Source organism: Rhinichthys klamathensis, unplaced genomic scaffold (assembly GCF_029890125.1).
Source record: "Rhinichthys klamathensis goyatoka isolate OS25496 unplaced genomic scaffold, OSU_Roscu_1.1 h1tg000072l_1, whole genome shotgun sequence".
NCBI lineage: Eukaryota > Metazoa > Chordata > Actinopteri > Cypriniformes > Leuciscidae > Rhinichthys > Rhinichthys klamathensis.
Window position 1 is genome coordinate 714,313 of NW_026606615.1, and position 19,220 is coordinate 733,532.

A 19,220-nucleotide genomic window follows, 5' to 3' on the forward strand; every position below is an offset into this window, starting at 1 on the left:
GTGCATAAAAAGATATCACTGGAGTATTAAAGATATACACTACAGCAAAAGGTATAAATAATTGGCTTAAAAACATTTTTTTGGTGAAAATACAAACATGCCTAAGGCTTTTGCACAGTATTGTATGCATAACTTGTAAGTAAAATACTTTTTTTAAATAACTTGTAAATACAATACTTTATGCAAAAGTAAGCAATGTAGAAAAACTAAAAAGGAAATCATGTGAAGTCAAACTCTTTATTGGCACTGGACAGGTATAATGAGATTCAGTAAGGAAAAAAAATACCAATAAAAGGGATGTGGCTTAAAACAATAGAAAAATAGAATAAATCAAACTCATGTGATGCATGAATGTGCATTACGTCAACTTTTGGCTGAGTGACGTTTACGATGCATATTCATGGTATATTCATGACGGAAAGTCTTTCCACAGTCTGGACAGGAGAAAGGCATCTCTCCCGTGTGAATCCGCATGTGTTTCTGCAGCGAAAAAAGGCGTGAGAATCCACTTCCACATACGGGGCAACAAAATTGTTTGCTGTCAGAATGAGAATCGACCTGGTGGCGTTTAAGATTGGTTTGACTGAAGAACGTCTTGTCGCAGTGCGCGCAGGCGAACGGCCTCTCGCCTCTGTGTTTGTATAAATGACTTTGGAGTGCGGTGGAGCCAGTAAACTTCTTCCCACACTGATCGCAACTAAAGCTCTTCATGCTTTTTCGTTTGTTACCCGTGTGGACGCTGCTGTGCAGTACAAGCCAGTCTTTACGTCGGAAGCCCCTCCCACAGAGTTCACAGGTGTACGGCGCTTCTCCTGTGTGTATTCGCATGTGACGCACCAGGCTTATGCTCTGGCGATACTCCATGCCACACAATATACAGCTGAATTTTTTACCACAAGTTTTTTTGCCATTTGAAAAGTGGGAGATGGACGTTTCAGCTTCTGTTTCAGTATCTGAAGGACTTCCGTCGGGCACCTGAATACTTCTCACTGTATATTTCAGCCGTTGGCAATAGAGCACAGGTGATCCTTCTATTTTGCTCAGCACCAAAGTTTCCATACTCTCCTTAGACGACTCGGCCCTCGAAACTCCAAGAAAATTCTCAGAAGGCTTCATTTCGATGCAGTCAGGACTCCAGCCATCAACTAGGGAAACAGATTGAATAGAGATGTAAACATTCAGATTTATTCTCCAACTGTACTCATTAAACCCAAATTCCCCATAAATGAATTATACAATAACCTCATAAGTTATTTGGACAATTACCCTACACTTCAAATATGAAGGTTGTTGCATTAGAAGAAACGTAGTCTTCAATGAGAATAAAAGGAATTGAGCATATGTGTAAGTATATAAGGAAGTTATTATGCACTAACAAGATAACAACAGGAAAGAGTCAACAGATGGAAGTCAGTGAACCAATGACAGAACTTGTTTTCAAGATGCAAGATTATAAATGTTGTGTCTGTATGTCCAGCAAGGGAGTTTTCGGCTAAAAGAACTACAGACTACTTTAAGTAAACTGAGGAAAGGAAAACTTTGTTGTGCATGAGTCTTCATTTTATATACATTTAATTAACACACACACACACACATATAATGTTAGGTTCACTTACCATATTATATGGGGACAGTCCATAGACATAACCTAACGTTACCTACCTGTCACAGAAAACTTTCTGCATTTTAACATTTTCAAATAACACAATTTCGTATGATTTTTAAAGCTGTTTTCCTCATGGGGACAAACAAATGTTAACGGTAAGACTTTCCTTGCGAGGACATTTGGTCATAAAATAGGGAGAGACCCTAAATGTTTGTCGTTATTTGTCATCTCACCAAATTTAGACTCAGTCAGAAACCTACCGTTAAACAATTTTAAATCTTAATAACAAAGCACTTACTTGCAAACCGGCAATATTTATTTTAGTTCCAATGAATATAAACAATAACATTCTTTGGTCCATTTACAACTTTCTCGAGCATGCTCTCTTCTTCTTTATTGCACGGTTGGACAGCATGACTAGAGTTACACAGCACTGCCCCCTTCTGCTTTCAGGAGGAACATCATATTAATTTGCCAGGGACCTTGGCTTGAAAGGTCCATCTATTTTGTTGCTCTTGCTATTTGTAACTCTTTAGGGTTTACAGCGCCATTGATCACTATATGTTGAAATGAGACAATGAATTATTAGTAAAAGTTAATGTCAGCTCATGTTTGTTCTGTGTAGATTTATTGGCGATGCTGTGACTCGACCTTAAAGGGGAAGATATTGCAGGAGTTGTTAGGAATGTGACCGGCATGTGACCATGCCAAAGGAACAGTCTCAAAAGCGAACCAGATAAGAAGTGATCCCGATAGCTGCTTATGAATGAGAACTTAATGTGTCATGTATATCGTCTTTAAATAACCACATTTGCATAAACTTCACATGTTCGGACTGGAATTACCTGTACTGTTAACCAAGCAGAACCTTTAGAAAATGACATCAACTGATCTGTCATATAGGGCTACATATATTGGTTTTTCTGTGTTCTAAGACGGTTCGAGGCTGGATTCTCATTTTCTACGGCCTTTGGAAGGGTGGAGAACTCTGTCTTCAGTGAGCTTTGTCAACTTGAACTTAAAATTTGACTCCTGGTCTCCATTGAAGATTTTGGTCTCTCTTTATGTGGTCAAACTGTGTTCCCCAACACTAACAGTAGACGACTCTGTGTAAATCCTTTGGTGTTCTTGTTCTGCAAAAACAGAAAAAAAGTGGGAGATTTTTAAGACCATCAGTATAAATATTAATAAAGTCATTGAAAGTAATTAACGTAAATTAAATTGAATGAATATATGCAATAAAATGAGGTTGTGGTGGCTTTATAACGGTCACATAGGCTACTGTTATTACCACGTAATGACGAGCAGAATGTTCATTTGAGTATTTTCCCCACTCATCCTCCTGTATGTGGAGTGGTTGCGTTCATTTCATTAAACATGGCCGGGGAATACGCTAATTCCCTTTTCCATCCCGTGTTTTCTTTTTTCTCTCATGGGCAACTCCCAAACATTCCACTTTACAAAAGTGTCCATCTCAAATTCAACCCCTGTGACTCCCTGAGTAAATTTACTGCTTCCTCACATTCCTGCCGTGATTTACAAAGCAGATGCAGAGAGTTTATCGCGTTGCTCAATAAATATGGTTTTATAAATATATTGAAATTATGTATATGGTCAAGAGAAATAAAGGGTTATCTGCATCAACTAAATAAGGTAAATTATAAGAAGTGTAGGAGGAAAGTGTATTTAGAAGTTACTGAAGGCTAAATTTCAGGATTAAAAATGCAGAAACACAAATGCTTAAATTTAAAAAGAACATTTACTCTCCATTAACTTGATGAAATCAACATAGATAATAAATTATTTGACTTGTAGAGATTAACCTTCTCACACACTGATTATACATTTCGAGTGGTTTATACATTCATGCTTGAATTGCTACATTGCTTTTCTTGAAATGTGATGAGATGAGACTGGAAGGAGTTTACAGACCTTATCTAAAGAATACTTTTTGGGGGGAAATAACATGACAACACAAGACATCAAATGTTGTAAAGCTGCATGTCCTGGAAACATTTTTTGATTCATAGTGCTTACATATAACTTTGTTCAAACATTTTTTTACATGATTTATTATATATAAGCAACTGAGAAAAACTGTAATAAAATGTAAATGCTCTTTATTGGCATTGTGCAGGAAATCATAAATTAAATCATAATTATCATAAATTCATGTGATAGCCTATACATGATTGTGCATCACATCAACTTTTGTCTGAATGCAGTTTACGATGCATATTCAAGGAATATTGATAACGTAAAGTCTTTCCACAGTCTGGACAGGAGAAAGGCCTCTCTCCCGTGTGAATCCGCATGTGTTTCAGCAGCGTCGAGCGGCGTGAGAATCCACTTCCACACAAGTGGCAACAGAACTGTTTTCCAGAATGAGAATCGCTGTGGTGGCGATTAAGATCAGTCTGACTGAAGAACGTCTTGTCGCAGTGCGCGCAGGCGAACGGCCTCTCGCCTCTGTGTTTGTATAAATGACTTTGGAGTGCGGTGGAGCAGGTGAACTTCTTCTCACACTGATCGCAACTGAAGCTCTTCACGCGCTTACGTTTGTTTCCCGTATGGATGGTGAGGTGTAATTTAAGCCAGTCTGAACGACGGAAACCCTTCCCACAGAGTTCACAGGTGTACGGCGCTTCTCCCGTGTGTATTCGCATGTGACGCACCAGGTTTAAGCTCCGCTGATACTCCATGCCACACAATTTACAGCTGAATTTATTACCACAAGTCTTTTTGCGATTCGAGGGGAGGAAGTCGGATGGTTCAGGTTCAGCTTCTGTTTCAGTATCTGAAGGACTTCCGTCGGGCACCTGAATACTTCTCACTGTATATTTCAGCCGTTGGCAATAGAGCACAGGTGATCCTTCTATTTTGCTCAGCACCAAAGTTTCCATACTCTCCTTAGACGACTCGGCCCTCGAAACTCCAAGAAAATTCTCAGAAGGCTTCATTTCGATGCAGTCAGGACTCCAGCCATCAACTAGGGAAACAGATTGAATAGAGATGTAAACATTCAGATTTATTCCTCAACTGGACTCATTAAACCATTCAAAATTCACATAAATTAACAATACAACAACCCCATAAGTTACTTAGGCCACAGTTAAAGGAGCTGTAAGCAGTTCGTCTGAGCATCCCCCTTGAGAGAGCAAAAGGCTCTCCTGAGAATTAACATTTGAACTCCCTCTTGCATACTGTATATAACAGCAACATCCGAGACACAGCACACAGTGCAGTTCACACCTTACTCTTACAGTCTCATCACATCCCCCTGCTCCCCCTCTTCTCCTCCTCACCCAGAACTCACTGAAAACCCATGCAATATTATGTGTGTACAAAAAGTAACTACACCTGTTTGGCCTCATTTTAAGAGTCTCAGTGCGCCTGGTAAAATGGTCTCATTCTCCCAACTAATGAAATGCTAAAAGAAGTTATAAAGTATGAGAAAAGTGATGTGTCCCTTAAAGGTGTTTCCTCCCCCAGATCCTCCATTCAAACTACCTCCTGTATGAAAAACAAGAACCCATTCAAGCTGTGAGCCCCTCTAGAGGGGACCAAAATCTAATTATAATGACAGACAAGACCATTTGGTAAAGAATATTGAATATGCACTGTCACTCCATGGACTGCGCTCCTCTCGGCGCCGGTAAACGCGTCCTACAGCTGAGCGGTCGGCATCACGCGTTCATGTCATAGACTGTAAAAAAAGATGGACGACGCCCCTTCGCTCTCTTCCATTGGTCAGAAGTGAAGCCGCCGGGATCCCGATATGGCGCTGACATCTTGGAACTTAAGTCTGTGCAGTAGCGATCTCGGGACCAGACATGCGCAGTAGTGAGCAGAAAGTAAAGCAGCGAAATAAAGGCCCCGCTCTCACTGTCGCAGAATCAATCACAAGCACACGCTCCTGCACTTTTTTAAAAATTAATTATAGAAGTTTAGATATTAAATTTAAAGCCCCAATCTCCTCAGTCCTCCGAAGATACCGAAAAAAAGTCTGTTGGTGCTTCAGTGACTACTTCGCTCGGAAAACCTGTCAATCATAGCTGTCAATCATGACGTCACCACCACCGGATCAACTAAAAACAAACTCTTGAAATTACATCAGCGTGATAAAAACTACAGTAAATCATAGAAACCGTCTTTGGAAAAAAGATATGTGAAGTGTAATTTAATTGTTTAGTTGGTCTCAGTTGTTCTCATCTTTAGTTGGTCTAATCTTTAGTTGGTGCCGTTGAATAACATGGGGAGGCGGGGTTTATGACCTATCCTAGGACCAGCCACCGGGGGGCGATCGAGATGTTTTGGCTTCACTTTTCAGGGCTTGTGCGGCACGTGGCTTTGGGAGGAGCCCAGAAGGGAGGGGGTGGGAGTTTCTCTGTGGGATACTTTCAAAATCCAGCAGTTTTGAGTTTTCTGCTAGTTTCTCAAACTAACCTGCCTTTAATCAAACATTCGTTAAATTTTTATGATACACAGATATCATTAAAACATACTCTGTTACCTAACGTAACCTCGGTTTTCTCTAGAGAGGGAACGAGTATTGCGTAAGTTTAGCTTACGCCACGGGTAAAGTTCATCTTTGCTCGAGATATTGAAGCCAAAATTATCCTTAATTTTGTATATATTGTCAACGCAGTGCAGCAGCTGCAGACCTAAAGCAGGCTATCTAGCGTGCTCATTGGCTGCCTTGCGGCAACTGCAGCAGCCTACCAGTGAGCCTGGCGTGACGTCACGCCCAATGGTGGCGCTTCGCGCCCACTACGCGTCACAGCCCATGCAAGGGGTTGTGGCTTAGCGTATAAAAGCGGGGCTCAGAGGCTGCTTCCCTGGTTTTCATGATCTGAAGCAAAAATCGCTTGTGGCGCCAGCCGGTTACACAATACTCGTTCCCTCTCTAGAGAGAACCGAGGTTACGTTAGGTAACCGAGTTAGACTGACAGAAGTCTAGCCTGCAAGGCGGGAACTTCCAGACTATAGAATCTCACAAATGTAGACGGGGAGGCCCAGCCCGCCGCCATACAGATGTTGTGAATGGAAATTCCACTGGACCATGCCCATGACGAGGCCATGCCTCTTGTGGAATGAGCCCTTATGCCCAGAGGGCATTGCAGACCTTTTGACGCGTAGGCAGCAGAAATCACGTCCACTATCCATCTGGATAGGAACTGTTTCGAGGCGGCGAGACCTTTGGTGCGCCTGCCAAACGAAGCGAAGAGCTGATCGGAGCGTCTGAAGGGGGTGGAGCGCGTAACATAAGCTCTCAGTGCCCTGACAGGGCAGAGGAGGCTGTCGCTGCTCACGCTGTCGGATGCTGGCAGAGCCGACAGAGAAATGACCTGCGCTCTGAAGGGAGTGCCAATCACCTTCGGGACATAGCCATGTCTCGGTTTGAGGATGACTTTAGAGTCATTCGAACCAAACTCAAGGCACACTGCGCTAACAGATAGCGCGTGTAAGTCCCCCACACGTTTAATTGATGACAGAGCCAAAAGAAAAACGGTTTTGAGCGAGAGGTATTTTAGATTCGTTGAATCTAATGGTTCTAAGGGATGCATCTTTAGGGCCTCTAGGACCACGGAGAGATCCCAAATAGGAACCGAACTCTTAAGAAGCGGATGACCAGTTCGTTCCTTCCTAGCGACCGGCCTTGCTTCGACTCAGCGAAGGCTGCAACGGCCGCCACGTATACTTTGAGCGTGGATGGGGACCTGCCCTTATCCAGCAGCTCTTGAAGGAAACCGAGCACCTGCGAAACCTCACCCTTTCTGGGGTCCAGATTTTTGTCGGTGCACCATTTGGAGAACACAGACCATTTAGACGCATATAGCCGTCTCGTAGAGGGGGCTCTAGATTGCGTGATCGTGTTTATAACTCCTTCTGGCAGGATAACGGGTATCCGTTGATCAACCACACGTGCAGAGACCAGCGCTCTGGGTGGGGATGCCAGATCGAGCCGCGGGCTTGAGAGAGGAGGTCCCTCCTCACCGGAATCGGCCACGGGGCTGTGTGTGACAGCCGTGTTAGTTCCGGGAACCAGGTTTGGTTCTCCCATCGCGGGGCTATGAGGAGCACCGGGCTGTGCGATTCCCTGATTCTCTTGATTACCTGTGGTAACATAGAGATTGGAGGAAAGGCATTTAGCGGGCGGCTGGGCCAGAGTTGGGCCAGCGCATCCTCGTTCTTTGAAAAGAACACTGGGCAATGAGCGTTGTCCTTTGACGCGAATAGGTCGACTTCTGCTCTGCCAAAGAGGCACCATAACAGCTGGACTGTTTGGGGGTGTAAAGACCACTCCCCGGGGAATGATCCCGGGCACGTGCGTCGCTCTCAGCGAGCGCAGGAAGCACTGGGCCCAAACGAGGAGGTGTTCTGCCAGATCGCAGAGGCTCCTGGATCTGACACCGCCCTGGCGGTTCACGTAGGACACAACCGACATGTTGTCCGAGCGGACTAGAACGTGTTGGTTCTGTATGAATGGGAGGAAGCACTTCATCGCGTTCTCGACCGCCAGCATCTCCAGACAGTTTATGTGAAGGCGTTTCTCTTGGTCTGGCCACAGGCCAAAGACCGGTCTGCCCTCGAAAAGGCCACCCCAACCAGAGTTGGAGGCGTCTGTCGAGATAATTTTCCGGTGGGAAATCGCTCCCATTGTCACCCCCTGCTGGTACCAATTGGCCACTAACCAGGGCTACAGAGCTGAAATGCAGCTCTGAGATATCCTGATCCGCTTGTAGCCGCGCGTCCACCCCTGACGGGGTACGCGTGCATTCAACCAGCGTTGTAGCGGGTGCATGTGCAGTAAGCCCAGCTGAAGCACTGCTGCAGCTGAGGCCATACAGCCCAGCATCCTCTGAATTTTTTTCAGGGAGGCGGTTCTGCCCTTCTGGAAAGATGCGGCTAGGTGTCGAACACGGCGCGCGCGCTCTGTCGACAGCTGAGCCTTCATAGCCACGGATTCCAGTTCCATACCTAAAAAGGAGATTGACTGGCTGGGCCGTAATGAGCTCTTGGTCCAGTTGACCGTGAGACCCAATCTTTCCAAGTGACTGAGTAGCATAGTTCTGTGAGATACGAGCTCTATCTCTGACTGTGCTAGAATCAGCCAATCGTCCAAGTAGTTCAGAATTCGCACACCCTGACATCTGAGGGGGGCGAGCGCCGCGTCCATGCACTTCGTAATGTACGGGGTGCCAGGGACAGGCCGAACGGGAGGACGGTGTACTGATATACCCGGCCATCGAAGGCGAATCTCAAGAATGGCCTGTGATGGGGTTTAATCTGTATCTGAAAATACGCGTCTTTCAGATTAAGAGATATAAATCAGTCCCTCGGGCGAATTTGCGCGAGAATCTGCCTGGTTGTAATCATTTTGAACGGTCTCCTCATGAGAGCTTTGTTCAAAAATCTCAGATCTAATATAGGCCTCAGTCCTTCTTTGGTATGAGAAAATAACGGCTGTAAAAGCCTGACTCGCTCAGAGAAGGCGGCACCGGTTCTATGGCTCCTTTGCACAGCAGTTTGGCTATTTCTGCGTGGAGTAGATGTGCTACTTTCGCGTTCACTGTCGACTCGGTCCGAGCGTGAAAACGCGGGGGACGGCGAGAAAACTGTAGTGCATAGCCCTGTCTTATTGTGCTTAGCACCCACTTTGAAACCCCTGGAATGGCTTCCCATGCTTGTGCATGTGTGGCTAGGGCGAGAATTGCCTCCGGGTTCCGGTCGCCGCACACTGTGGGCTTTGGGAACTGAACGGAGACGTGGGCGCGGTGCTTGAACAAAGCGGCTCTCTGACAGCCGCTTGGGCTGGTTCGCACATAACGACCCGATTACTTTGAATGGGGAGCGTTTTACAATGGCTTTCTGAAGCGCGAGCGGGGCTTGAAGCGGAGCGACTGATAGTGAGCGCGAGCTGACAGCAACAGCTGGCTGTTTTAAATGAGACGACCCGGTTACTGTGAACGGGTAGAGTTTTGTGAACATTCTGTGACGCGCGAGCAGCGCCGGAGACAGTGTGTCTGTTAGTAAGAGTGGGCGCTCGTGAGCGGGCACGTGACTTACACTTACAACCTGATTCATACGAGGTTGAAATGCCATGTGACAGAGCGGGCATGAGATGGACGCGAGTTCGCGGGCACGATGTTTACATCTAACACTCGAGCGGCATTTGCCAGCTTTATGAGAGTGAGCTCTGTGGGCATGAAGGACATATGAGTTATAGTGCTTGTGTGTAGGGGTGAACACAGGGGCGTCATGCAAGCCAAAATTCTGGGGGGGCACAATCTGAGACGTTGCAATTGTTTTCTGACGGGTGATATGGATCATGTTAGGAGGGGTCAGGGGGTTTCTCCCCCTGAAATTTTTTTAATTCTGGCTGCGAAACATACTATTTCAATGCAGTTTGGGAGGGACAGAAATACCTTAACGGAGCTAGCAGCAACCCTCCTCTATCTGAGGACTAAGTTAAAGTATATGTGTATCTTATATGTGCATTATAAGATGTTTTGAAGGCCAAAAAAACTCCTAAAGTTGAGCTTTGACTGATAGGCTTTTCATTTTTGTCTGTCAGTAAAGAAAGTAAACATAGGGTCAACTGATAGGTTGATTTATGAATCATTTTCTCAGACGAATTTATTTACTGAAAGCTACTAGGAAAGCTAGGTAGCCTAACTAAGTTTATTAAATTCATTCACAGTACACATTCATTATTGATCTTATGCCTAATACAGGGCCGTAGACAGGGCTTTATAATCACAGAGGTCCTAAATTTGAGGTGGGTAGGGGGTTCAATTTTTTTTATTTCTCTGATATGTGCATTTCAAGACGTTTGAAGGCCAAAAAAAGGATAAGAAATAGCTTTAAAACCATGTCAGTGGGCAGATTATTTGTCAATACCTGCTCTCACTTCGTATCCATCACTCTTTCTTTTTCTCTCAGTCTCCTGATCTTGCCTTCCCCTCCTAAAGCTGAGCTTTTTTAATTTACTTAAGGCTACAAATTGTACTATATTAATTCTCAATATGTACACATTCATTATTAATCTTGTGCCTAACAATGAAAACGTATTTTCCCCACACAATGACAGTAAACTATTAGCCTACATTACGAGTCACGTTACAGGCCTGTTTTCAGTTCAAAATGGCGAAATTAGACAAAAGTATATTCGTGTGCCTGATTATTTTTGTCATTCGTTTAACATTTATGAACTAAAAAAACTGTCAAATATGAAATGTTTAGTTTAGCTACTTACATCTCGCACTTGACTGTACACTGAAGCGTCGAGTCTCACTGCTAAAATTCGCGCTCAGCTTCTGTGAACATAAAGCCCGCCTACTTTGATTTGATTCGTCATCTCAAATATTCTGACATTGACGAGCAGTGACAGACCAATGAGGCTCAGATGAACACGCACGCACACACACACACACACCCCCTGTCCTCTGTTTCTGACGTGCGCTCTGCTCGGCACCGCTGCGGATTGAAGATGAACAACGCGCTAATTCTGATTATAACAAGACTGAAGAAAAATAAAAAATTATCAGGGAGGAAAAATCTGAGGGGGCACGTGCCCCCTCACTTTGAATGGGCATGACGCCACTGGGTGAACACTGGGGCGTGGGCACAATCTCTACACTTAAAACACCAGCGGCGTGAGCCGGATAACCAGCAGTGACTAGCTGTTTCATATATGACGACCCGATTGCTTTCAATGGGGAACGTCGAGTGAGCACTTGTACTGTGCGAGCGGCGCCGGAGGCGGTGTGTCTGTTAGTAAGCGTGAGCGGGCACGTGACTTACATTCATAGCTTGACAGATATGAGAGCCTGGACACGGCGGCTCGCTGACAGCAGCAGCTGGCTGTGTCACGTGAGACGTCCCGATTGCTACGAATGGGGAACGGTTTGTGAAAATATTGTGATGTGCGAGCGGCGCCGAAGGCGGTGTGTCTGTTTGTAAGCGTGAGCAGGCACGCGACTTACGGTCATAGACTGACCCATATGAGAGTGTTTTAGCCATGTGACAGAGCGAGCAGAGGATGGGCGTGAACACAAGGTTGTGGGCACGATACCTGCATCTAACACTCAAGCGGCATTTGCCAGCTTTATGAGAGTGGGCTCTGCGAGCGTGAGAGACACGGGGGGTACAGTGCTTGTGTGTAGGGGTGAACACTGAGACATGGGCACTTTTTCTACACTTGAAACACCAACGGCATGATCCGGATAATCAGACATTACACTCTTCTGAGATTTCTCTGGGCTGCCGTAAAAACGGCGGTTGTGTGCAGGCAAGCGGGTAACATTACCGACTCGTTGGCTGACAAATACTCCACTGCAGTAGCCCTTTCCAGGGGGACTGACATGGCGAGATAGTTTGACGGCGGTCCGGCCGCGGCTTTAAACAGTGCTTTTTGTACGTAAGAAAAACTGTCCGCGAGCTCAGAGAGGAGAGCCGCATAAATTTTATCTGCTGCCAGAGCCGGGATTCAAACACGGGTCTCTAAGGGCGAAAGCTTAGGGTTTCGCCAGTGAGCCACAGGGGAAACGATGTAAGCTTAAGTTAGCGCGAGCAGATAAGAAAGCGTATCACAGCTTTGTGTCAGCGTTAGTTTGCAGGAGTGCATGTTATATAACAGGCTCATAGCTGCAATATTGAGAAATAGGGGTTAGTCTGGCCTCGGTGGGACTAGAACACTCTTCCCTTTTCCGCCGGTGAGATACGCATGCGCCTGGGGCGCGGGGGCGGGATAGCTTTCTCATACGTAGAGAAGCTAGCCGCAATTAGAACAGGTGTTAGCGTCCTCATCCATATCAAGCGCCTCGTCCCCTGAGGCGGTGGCAGCGCGGGCGGGAGCCGGCGGCTGCGCGTCCGGGAGGGGGGGCGGGAAAGGAGAGAGAAATGCTCGAGGGAGTCGTTCCGGCGAGCGTTTGAGTGCCACATCAGGCTCCGGCCGGCAGTCTCTGTGCACGGCGCTTCTTCTTGCGCGGTCCAGCAGATGGCGGAGTGACAGCTTTGCCGTTAAGAGGTCTAGACGAGCCCGCAGGGTCGACATAGATAGTTCCTCACAATGGACGCAGCCTCCCGACGTGCGAGGGCTGCGTGGTCCGGGCCCAGACAGAGAGCGCAAAACACATGGCGGTCTCCAATGCTGAGCGGGACTCGGCAGGAGCCACAGGACGTGCGAGGCATTCTTACAAGAACGCTCGCGCTCATTTAGTAAAGTGTGTGTCGCAGCGGCGAGCACACACACACACAGTAAATACAGTGAAAAGAGCAGTAAAGGATACTGTCGCCGGATAGCGTTGCTGGCACGGAAGGCTGAAGTTGGGGAGAAGTCGACCGGCTTCCTCAGGCGCTTTCCTCTGCGGGCAGTCGCTGGATTCGAGGGCAGCGGCTTCTCTCGGATCCAGCGGTATGAAGAGCTTCGCTGAAGAGATGAAAATCAGGGAAGCAGCCTCTGAGCCCCGCTTTTATACGCTAAGCCACACCCCCTTACGCGGGCTGTGATGCGTAGTGGGCGCGAAGCGCCACCATTGGGCTTGACGTCACACCAGGCTCACTGGTAGGCTGCTGCAGTTGCCGCAAGGCAGCCAATGAGCATGCTAGATAGCCTGCTCTAGGTCTGCAGCTGCTGCACTGCGTTGACAATATATACTAAATTAAGGATAATTTTGGCTTCAATATCTCGAGCAAAGATGAACTTTACCCGTAGCGTAAGCTAAACTTACGCAATACGAGAGAACCTCTCGTAAGAGAACATTTTTTCATTTATGGAGTCAGATGAAATAATTAGAAAATACATATAAGAAATTCAGTGTTTCCCCTACCATTGTTTTAGGGGGGCGACACGCCCCCCCCCCCCTAAAATGCTGACGAAATCCAGTCATTAAAACGGAATTTACTGTATAACGCGGAATTTCACGGAATTTGTAAATCTTTTGAGGAATAAATAGAAAGCAGTTCAGTACACTTGAAATCAAATAGCGATGTAGACTAGTGTGTGTGAATATTAAACCACAAAGACTATTAAAATACGAATCCTGCATGTTCTGTGTTGATGAATGGTGCAGCCGACGCGCAGTTTCATTAACCACACACACACACACACACACACACACTGAAGCACGTGTGACGCTTGCGCTGTTTTTTTGCCTATATGAAGACACAAATGCATGAACTTCCTCTCCAGGCTCTAGATCCACTCTGAAAGTGACTTCGTGAGCATTTAACCGCTTCATTTGAGAAAAACTATCATTATGACAAACACACAGAAACTCAAAACGTCTTCACGGCAACCCGTCAAAATAAAAGTTTGATTTAAATTGACAGAAATATTTTACTGTTGTACAGTAGAATTTAGATATGTCCCAATGTAATATTACTAACACTAATCCAAATAAATTATCAAAACTAAATTTAAGGAATAATCAATTTTTCTTCCATGTTTTAATTTTAACAGTAAAGCTCATTGTACAGCACGTTATTTGACAAAAAGTTTATTTAATTTCATATGATTAAAATTTATGATAAATGATAAAATTTGTGTTTTATGTCTTAATTTTATTACCAGAAAAAACACAACACAGAAATAGTGTGACATTTTTTTTCATAGATTAAAAAAAAAAAATGTTGTATAAGTTTAATGATTCATAAAACATGGTTTCAATTAATTAGACATGCTTTTTGATTACTAAAAAATGTACACCACGTATCCGTAACACGCCCGCTCCGCAACACAAAGCTCCCCAGATGTAGATCTACATTTTGCTTCGTTTCGCTCGGACATTAAATGCCGTGTTCATACACGCGGAATCATTAGGACATTTAACGCGTAAACATACATACACGCAAAAGATGACGTTCGTTTCGGCGTGGACATACACGCGGATAGCTCAAAATGTGTATAGATAACACGCCACTTGACTTGAAAGTGGCGTGTATGTTTACGCAAAGTCATGATGTCATGTTGAAGGAAAGACAGAATGAAATTACTCTTCACAATAGATAATGCTTTACAATGAACTCTGTTATAGAGTGACATATGGCAATTTATCTGATCAATAAAATAAATTACTCACCTGTTGTATAATAAAAAAACGCCATCTTGCGTCGCTTTTACAACATTTCAAATCCCTCAGTTCTCGCCATCTAAAAAAAGCCAAGCCTATGTTGATTCTTGTTTTATTACGATCTCTGTCGCTTTCTCTTTTCGCATTCCAGCAGACTCTCCTCTGTTCTGCGTGTTTTTAAAAAAAAGTTGACTCTCCAAAGGTTTGAGATTTAGCTGCTCCGTGTCAACCTTTCTCTCTCAATTTTTTGTTTGTAATTTCACCAGTTTAACATCATGAAATAATACTGAAGTTGGAACTACCGCTGCTCCTCCACCAAACGTGCCGAATCGTAAAAACTGTGCTAAGGGGAGTCTGAAGGTGCCAAAAATTTGCCAATCACCATCAAGTATATCACTTTTTAGAGTGCTGATGAAAAAATACATTGCAGATGAGGCCTAAGTTACATGATCTTAGTTTTAACTGCTCCAGCTGAAAATGTACCGACTACCGCGAACATATATACCAAGACACCATTTCAACAGAAGCTACAAATTAAAAATGCACGGGCGAGTGACGCATGTACGCAAAAACTTTCCCAAGGTCTAAAATAACACTTATAATTGGCTTAACATAGTGAATCAGTGAAAGACAAAAGCACATTTAGAGACTGACTAATTAAAATTTTGAACAAAAAAATTTGCATAGTGTACTTTTAAAGTTTGAAGTTTGTTGCATTAGAAGAAACGTAGTCTTCAATGAGAATAAGAGGAATGGGCTCTATGCACGAACGCTGCTGACGTATTTCCAGTAGAATCTCAGCCAGTGTCTTTACCTCTGCATAGCGCGTTCTATAGCGAAGTGTACTAGCGGCCAAACTTTCCAAAAAAATTCATTTTCTCAGAAACGAGACAATTTTAGAAACTGATTCACTAGTCGAATTTCGCATGATTTGAGAGATTACTCACCCTCAAAGTTGTCGATGAAGCTCGAAATATATAATTTAATGCCCTTCTCTTTCTTACTCTTATGTGTGACAGCTAACTGCCTCACAATATTGTTAACATCATTGTTAACCGCTGGAAGTTCTTGTTAACAGCGAGTGTAATTTGCCATTATCTCCACCTAATGCAAAAACGGCTTGCGACGCAGCACCGGATGTAACTGGGCGGGCTGAGACAAAACACGGAAGCGATCGTGCATAGAGCCTATTGACCATATGTGTGAGTGTAGAAATAAGTTATTAGGCACTAAGTTAACAACAGAAAAGAGTCAACAGATGGAAGTCAGTGAACCAATGACAGAAGACTTGTTTTCAAGATGCAAGAATATAAATTTTGTTTAGCAAGGGAGTTTTTGGCTAAGAGAACTTCAGACTCATTTAAGTAAACTGAGGAAAGGAAAACTTTGTTGAGCGCGAGACAAAATATTCATAAGATGTTGACTTTTTCCATTCATTCACTAATAATCACCAATTAAAGGAATTAAATTAACAGCTCAAAAAAAGTAAACTTAGTTCTGAAAAATAGCTCTTGCATCATTTACATGAAAATGGCTTGATTTTGTTGAGTGACAAAGAGACAACATGGAATATTAGTAGTTTTAATACAATCACACACAAGACTATTTAAAAACATTAAAAAAATAAAATATAAACTTTTATATATAAACAAGTTTTTACAATTATATATATATATATATATATATATATATATATATATATATATATATATATATATATATATATATAGAGAGAGAGAGAGAGAGAGAGAGTTTTTACAATTATATATATATATATATATATATATATAGAGAGAGAGAGAGAGAGAGAGAGAGAGAGAGAGAGAGAGAGAGAGAGAGAGAGAGAGAGAGATTTTACCCTGAATGTTAAAATGTGTTTGTCAGTTTTGTTTATCACTGTTTATCCACTTACAAAAGTTAGACTCAATCAGAAACCTATTGTTAAATCATTTTATATCTTAACAACAAGGCATTTACTTACAAATCGCCAATATTTATCGTAGTTCCAATGATTGTAACATTCTTTGGTCCTTACAACTTTCTCGAGCATGCTTTCTTCTTCTTTATTGCACGGTTGGACAGCATGAGTAAAGTTACACAGCACTGCCCCCTTCTGCTTTTAGGAGGAACATCACATTCAAAGGCCAGCAGTCATACAGAATGGCTGCAGAGTGTGACCGAGAAGGGAGGGCATCCTTTCTTCTTTATAGTTGACTGACTCCCTCTGTCATCACTGTAAGAAATTGTAGTCTGCCTCGACCCAGATTCCACTCCAAAATATATTTTAGAATGAGCTCATCCCCAAAATGGCTTTATTATCATAAAGATGAAGGAAGTGAAGTTATATTGTTTCTTCACCATTTGAGTTGATCACATCCTGAACAAATGGTAATCAATAGACCATCACTATCAATGGGGTGTCTCAACTTCATTAACATACAGACCACAGCTGGTACAACAAGATTAACTTAATTTACATTAAGAGTGGTAAACTGTAAGAGGATAAAAGGTTTGAGATTTGGATGTTCTGGGTTCATTCTGACGCCGGTGAACCCAAGGCTTTGTGTACCTTGCCACTGCTATAATAAACTTCATTTTTGAGATCTTCGACATCCACATCTTTTTTTCTTACATCATGAACAACATGTCCCATAACTAACACATTGTTGCATCCTACTACTAATGTGTAAAAGGCCCTTTGTCTCAGTCATACATCAGTCACACATTACTTTTTGTCAAGTAACGTATACAAGGTCATACACATACATACACAGATAAGGGTTAATAGTTCTTTGATCCATCAATGTAGCAGAGAATTATGGGACTCCACATGCAATCCTCGTGCATACCTTACTATGAATATAAGAAAATACACATATATAGAACATATCAAATTGCTTCCACAACACTTTCACAAATCTTACCCTGCGCATGCGATTCTTCCTTTATATTACTTAATAGATAAAGATTGTCACCCATGCGTCTTGTTCATCTCGCATCTCATACTTTTCTCTCTCTGGGCAACTTCCGAATATTAGACGTTGAAAGTGTCCATCTCAAATTCAACCCCTGTGACTCCACTGAGGAAATGTACTGCTTCCTCACATTCCTGCCATGATTTACAACCTTTATTTTTACCGGGAAAGACTCGCTGAGATTAAAATCTCTTTTTCGGGAGTGTCCTGGCCAAGATAGGCAGCTAAGTTTACATCAAAGTTACAACACACAAACATAAACAAATATCATTACATAAATAAAAATATAAAAATGCATCTAGTTACAAACATTTACACACAATTAATTTACTCTGATGATTATCTAATAAATATTTAAATTGACCACAAGATACTAAATCTTTTAACTTCATCTCAGTCTGGAGAAGATTCCAATCCGATGCTGCGGCATATTAACACAGTAGATGCCGAAAGTGTGTGCCTCTGTGTTAGTACTGTGAAGGGTTGGTCAAAATCCCTTGTCTCTTCAATATATATCTATATTCATATATCCTTTTGAGTGTTATATATATTACTCTTATAAAAATCAATAATCAAATATATGCATTATAATCATTTCTATATTCATTGTGCTAGTGAAATTATACTCTTAATGCATGTTGATGTAAGTTAACAGCTTCTTTTAGGTGCATTCCAAGCTTGCCCTTTGGACCTGGCACGTAGGCTAGGAGGGCGCTTGTCTCTTTCTCTGGGATCAGTAGAAAAGGTCACGGAGGAATCCTAAAAGTGGTGTGGACATATATGGCCCTTCGCTGGACAGTCGGATGATCAAGCACTACATAATTCTACCTGTCGTCATAAATGTATTTTCTCCAGCATATTTCTCTAGGGAGCAAGTTGCCCATTATCTGCCTTTCTTCCTGAGGAGTGAATGTTTTATCATCATGTTTTGGTTGACTGGATTGATAATTATGAGCTCAGGCTATCTTCAGCCTTGATGTGAGCTGCTATTTGGTGGTGTTCTGTGTGTGTGCGTTTGACACTCTATGTAGATTCTGGACGTTGGGATGAACAACACACAGACGCATAGGCGCCCTTCTCTAACCGACGAGGTCACCACAGACCTAAATCCAGGATCGGACGACGACTATCTTGACAACTATCTTTACTAATGGCGATAGGCACCCATATCTGCTCATATGTGTCAAATTGTTTAGGTTTTTATGTTCTCTTAGCCAATCAGGAGTGACACTGATATAATACATGCCCTTGTAGAATTGGTGTGTGATTTTGTGCAAGGTAGAGTTTGGCTTGCGACCTTGACGCTCGCTCTACTGATGAAACTGCAAACTATTCTTCAGTAAATTTTTATCTATTTGATTGAACCTCACGACTCCTGGTCTTCTTTCATCATATCTGGTCTTGGGTCTTATAACTGTTACCCCCCTATAACAACTGAATGAGAGTTTATGAGTTCAGAGTAATACAAAAATATCATATATGACGGGAGGCAACTTGACAAATGGCTGCATCTGGCAAATCCTCAAAAATAACACCACTTCACATAACCAAGTACCAAGCCTA

The 19,220-nt window shown here is 43.2% G+C and overlaps 2 protein-coding genes across 4 annotated transcripts; both read right to left on the reverse strand.

The window, feature by feature from the left end:
* Positions 1-223: 223 nt before the first annotated feature.
* Positions 224-2,079, reverse strand: LOC130085049 (gastrula zinc finger protein XlCGF8.2DB-like). 3 transcript variants are annotated; one of them, XM_056250604.1, is made up of 2 exons: positions 1,905-2,079; positions 224-1,145 (listed from the first exon to the last, which is right to left on the reverse strand). In XM_056250604.1, exon 2 carries the CDS (start codon positions 1,114-1,116, stop codon positions 364-366), a length of 753 nt encoding a protein of 250 aa, XP_056106579.1. In that variant the 5' UTR covers positions 1,117-1,145; positions 1,905-2,079; the 3' UTR covers positions 224-363. The 3 variants fall into 3 exon arrangements, with proteins under 3 accessions (XP_056106579.1, XP_056106580.1, XP_056106581.1); XM_056250605.1 differs by lacking the exon at positions 1,905-2,079 and adding an exon at positions 1,617-1,673; XM_056250606.1 differs by lacking the exon at positions 1,905-2,079 and adding an exon at positions 1,243-1,569.
* A 1,643-nt stretch (positions 2,080-3,722) lies between these two features.
* Positions 3,723-16,790, reverse strand: LOC130085048 (oocyte zinc finger protein XlCOF15-like). Its single transcript, XM_056250603.1, has 2 exons — positions 16,664-16,790; positions 3,723-4,595 (listed from the first exon to the last, which is right to left on the reverse strand). The coding sequence occupies exon 2, from the start codon at positions 4,564-4,566 to the stop codon at positions 3,811-3,813; it is 756 nt and encodes a 251-aa protein (XP_056106578.1). The 5' UTR covers positions 4,567-4,595; positions 16,664-16,790; the 3' UTR covers positions 3,723-3,810.
* Positions 16,791-19,220: the final 2,430 nt, after the last annotated feature.

Bases quoted from the DNA above. Each gene is read 5' to 3' on its own strand.
- LOC130085049 (XM_056250604.1), bottom strand. From the start codon at position 1,116: ATGAAGCCTTCTGAGAATTTTCTTGGAGTTTCGAGGGCCGAGTCGTCT.
- LOC130085048 (XM_056250603.1), bottom strand. From the start codon at position 4,566: ATGAAGCCTTCTGAGAATTTTCTTGGAGTTTCGAGGGCCGAGTCGTCT.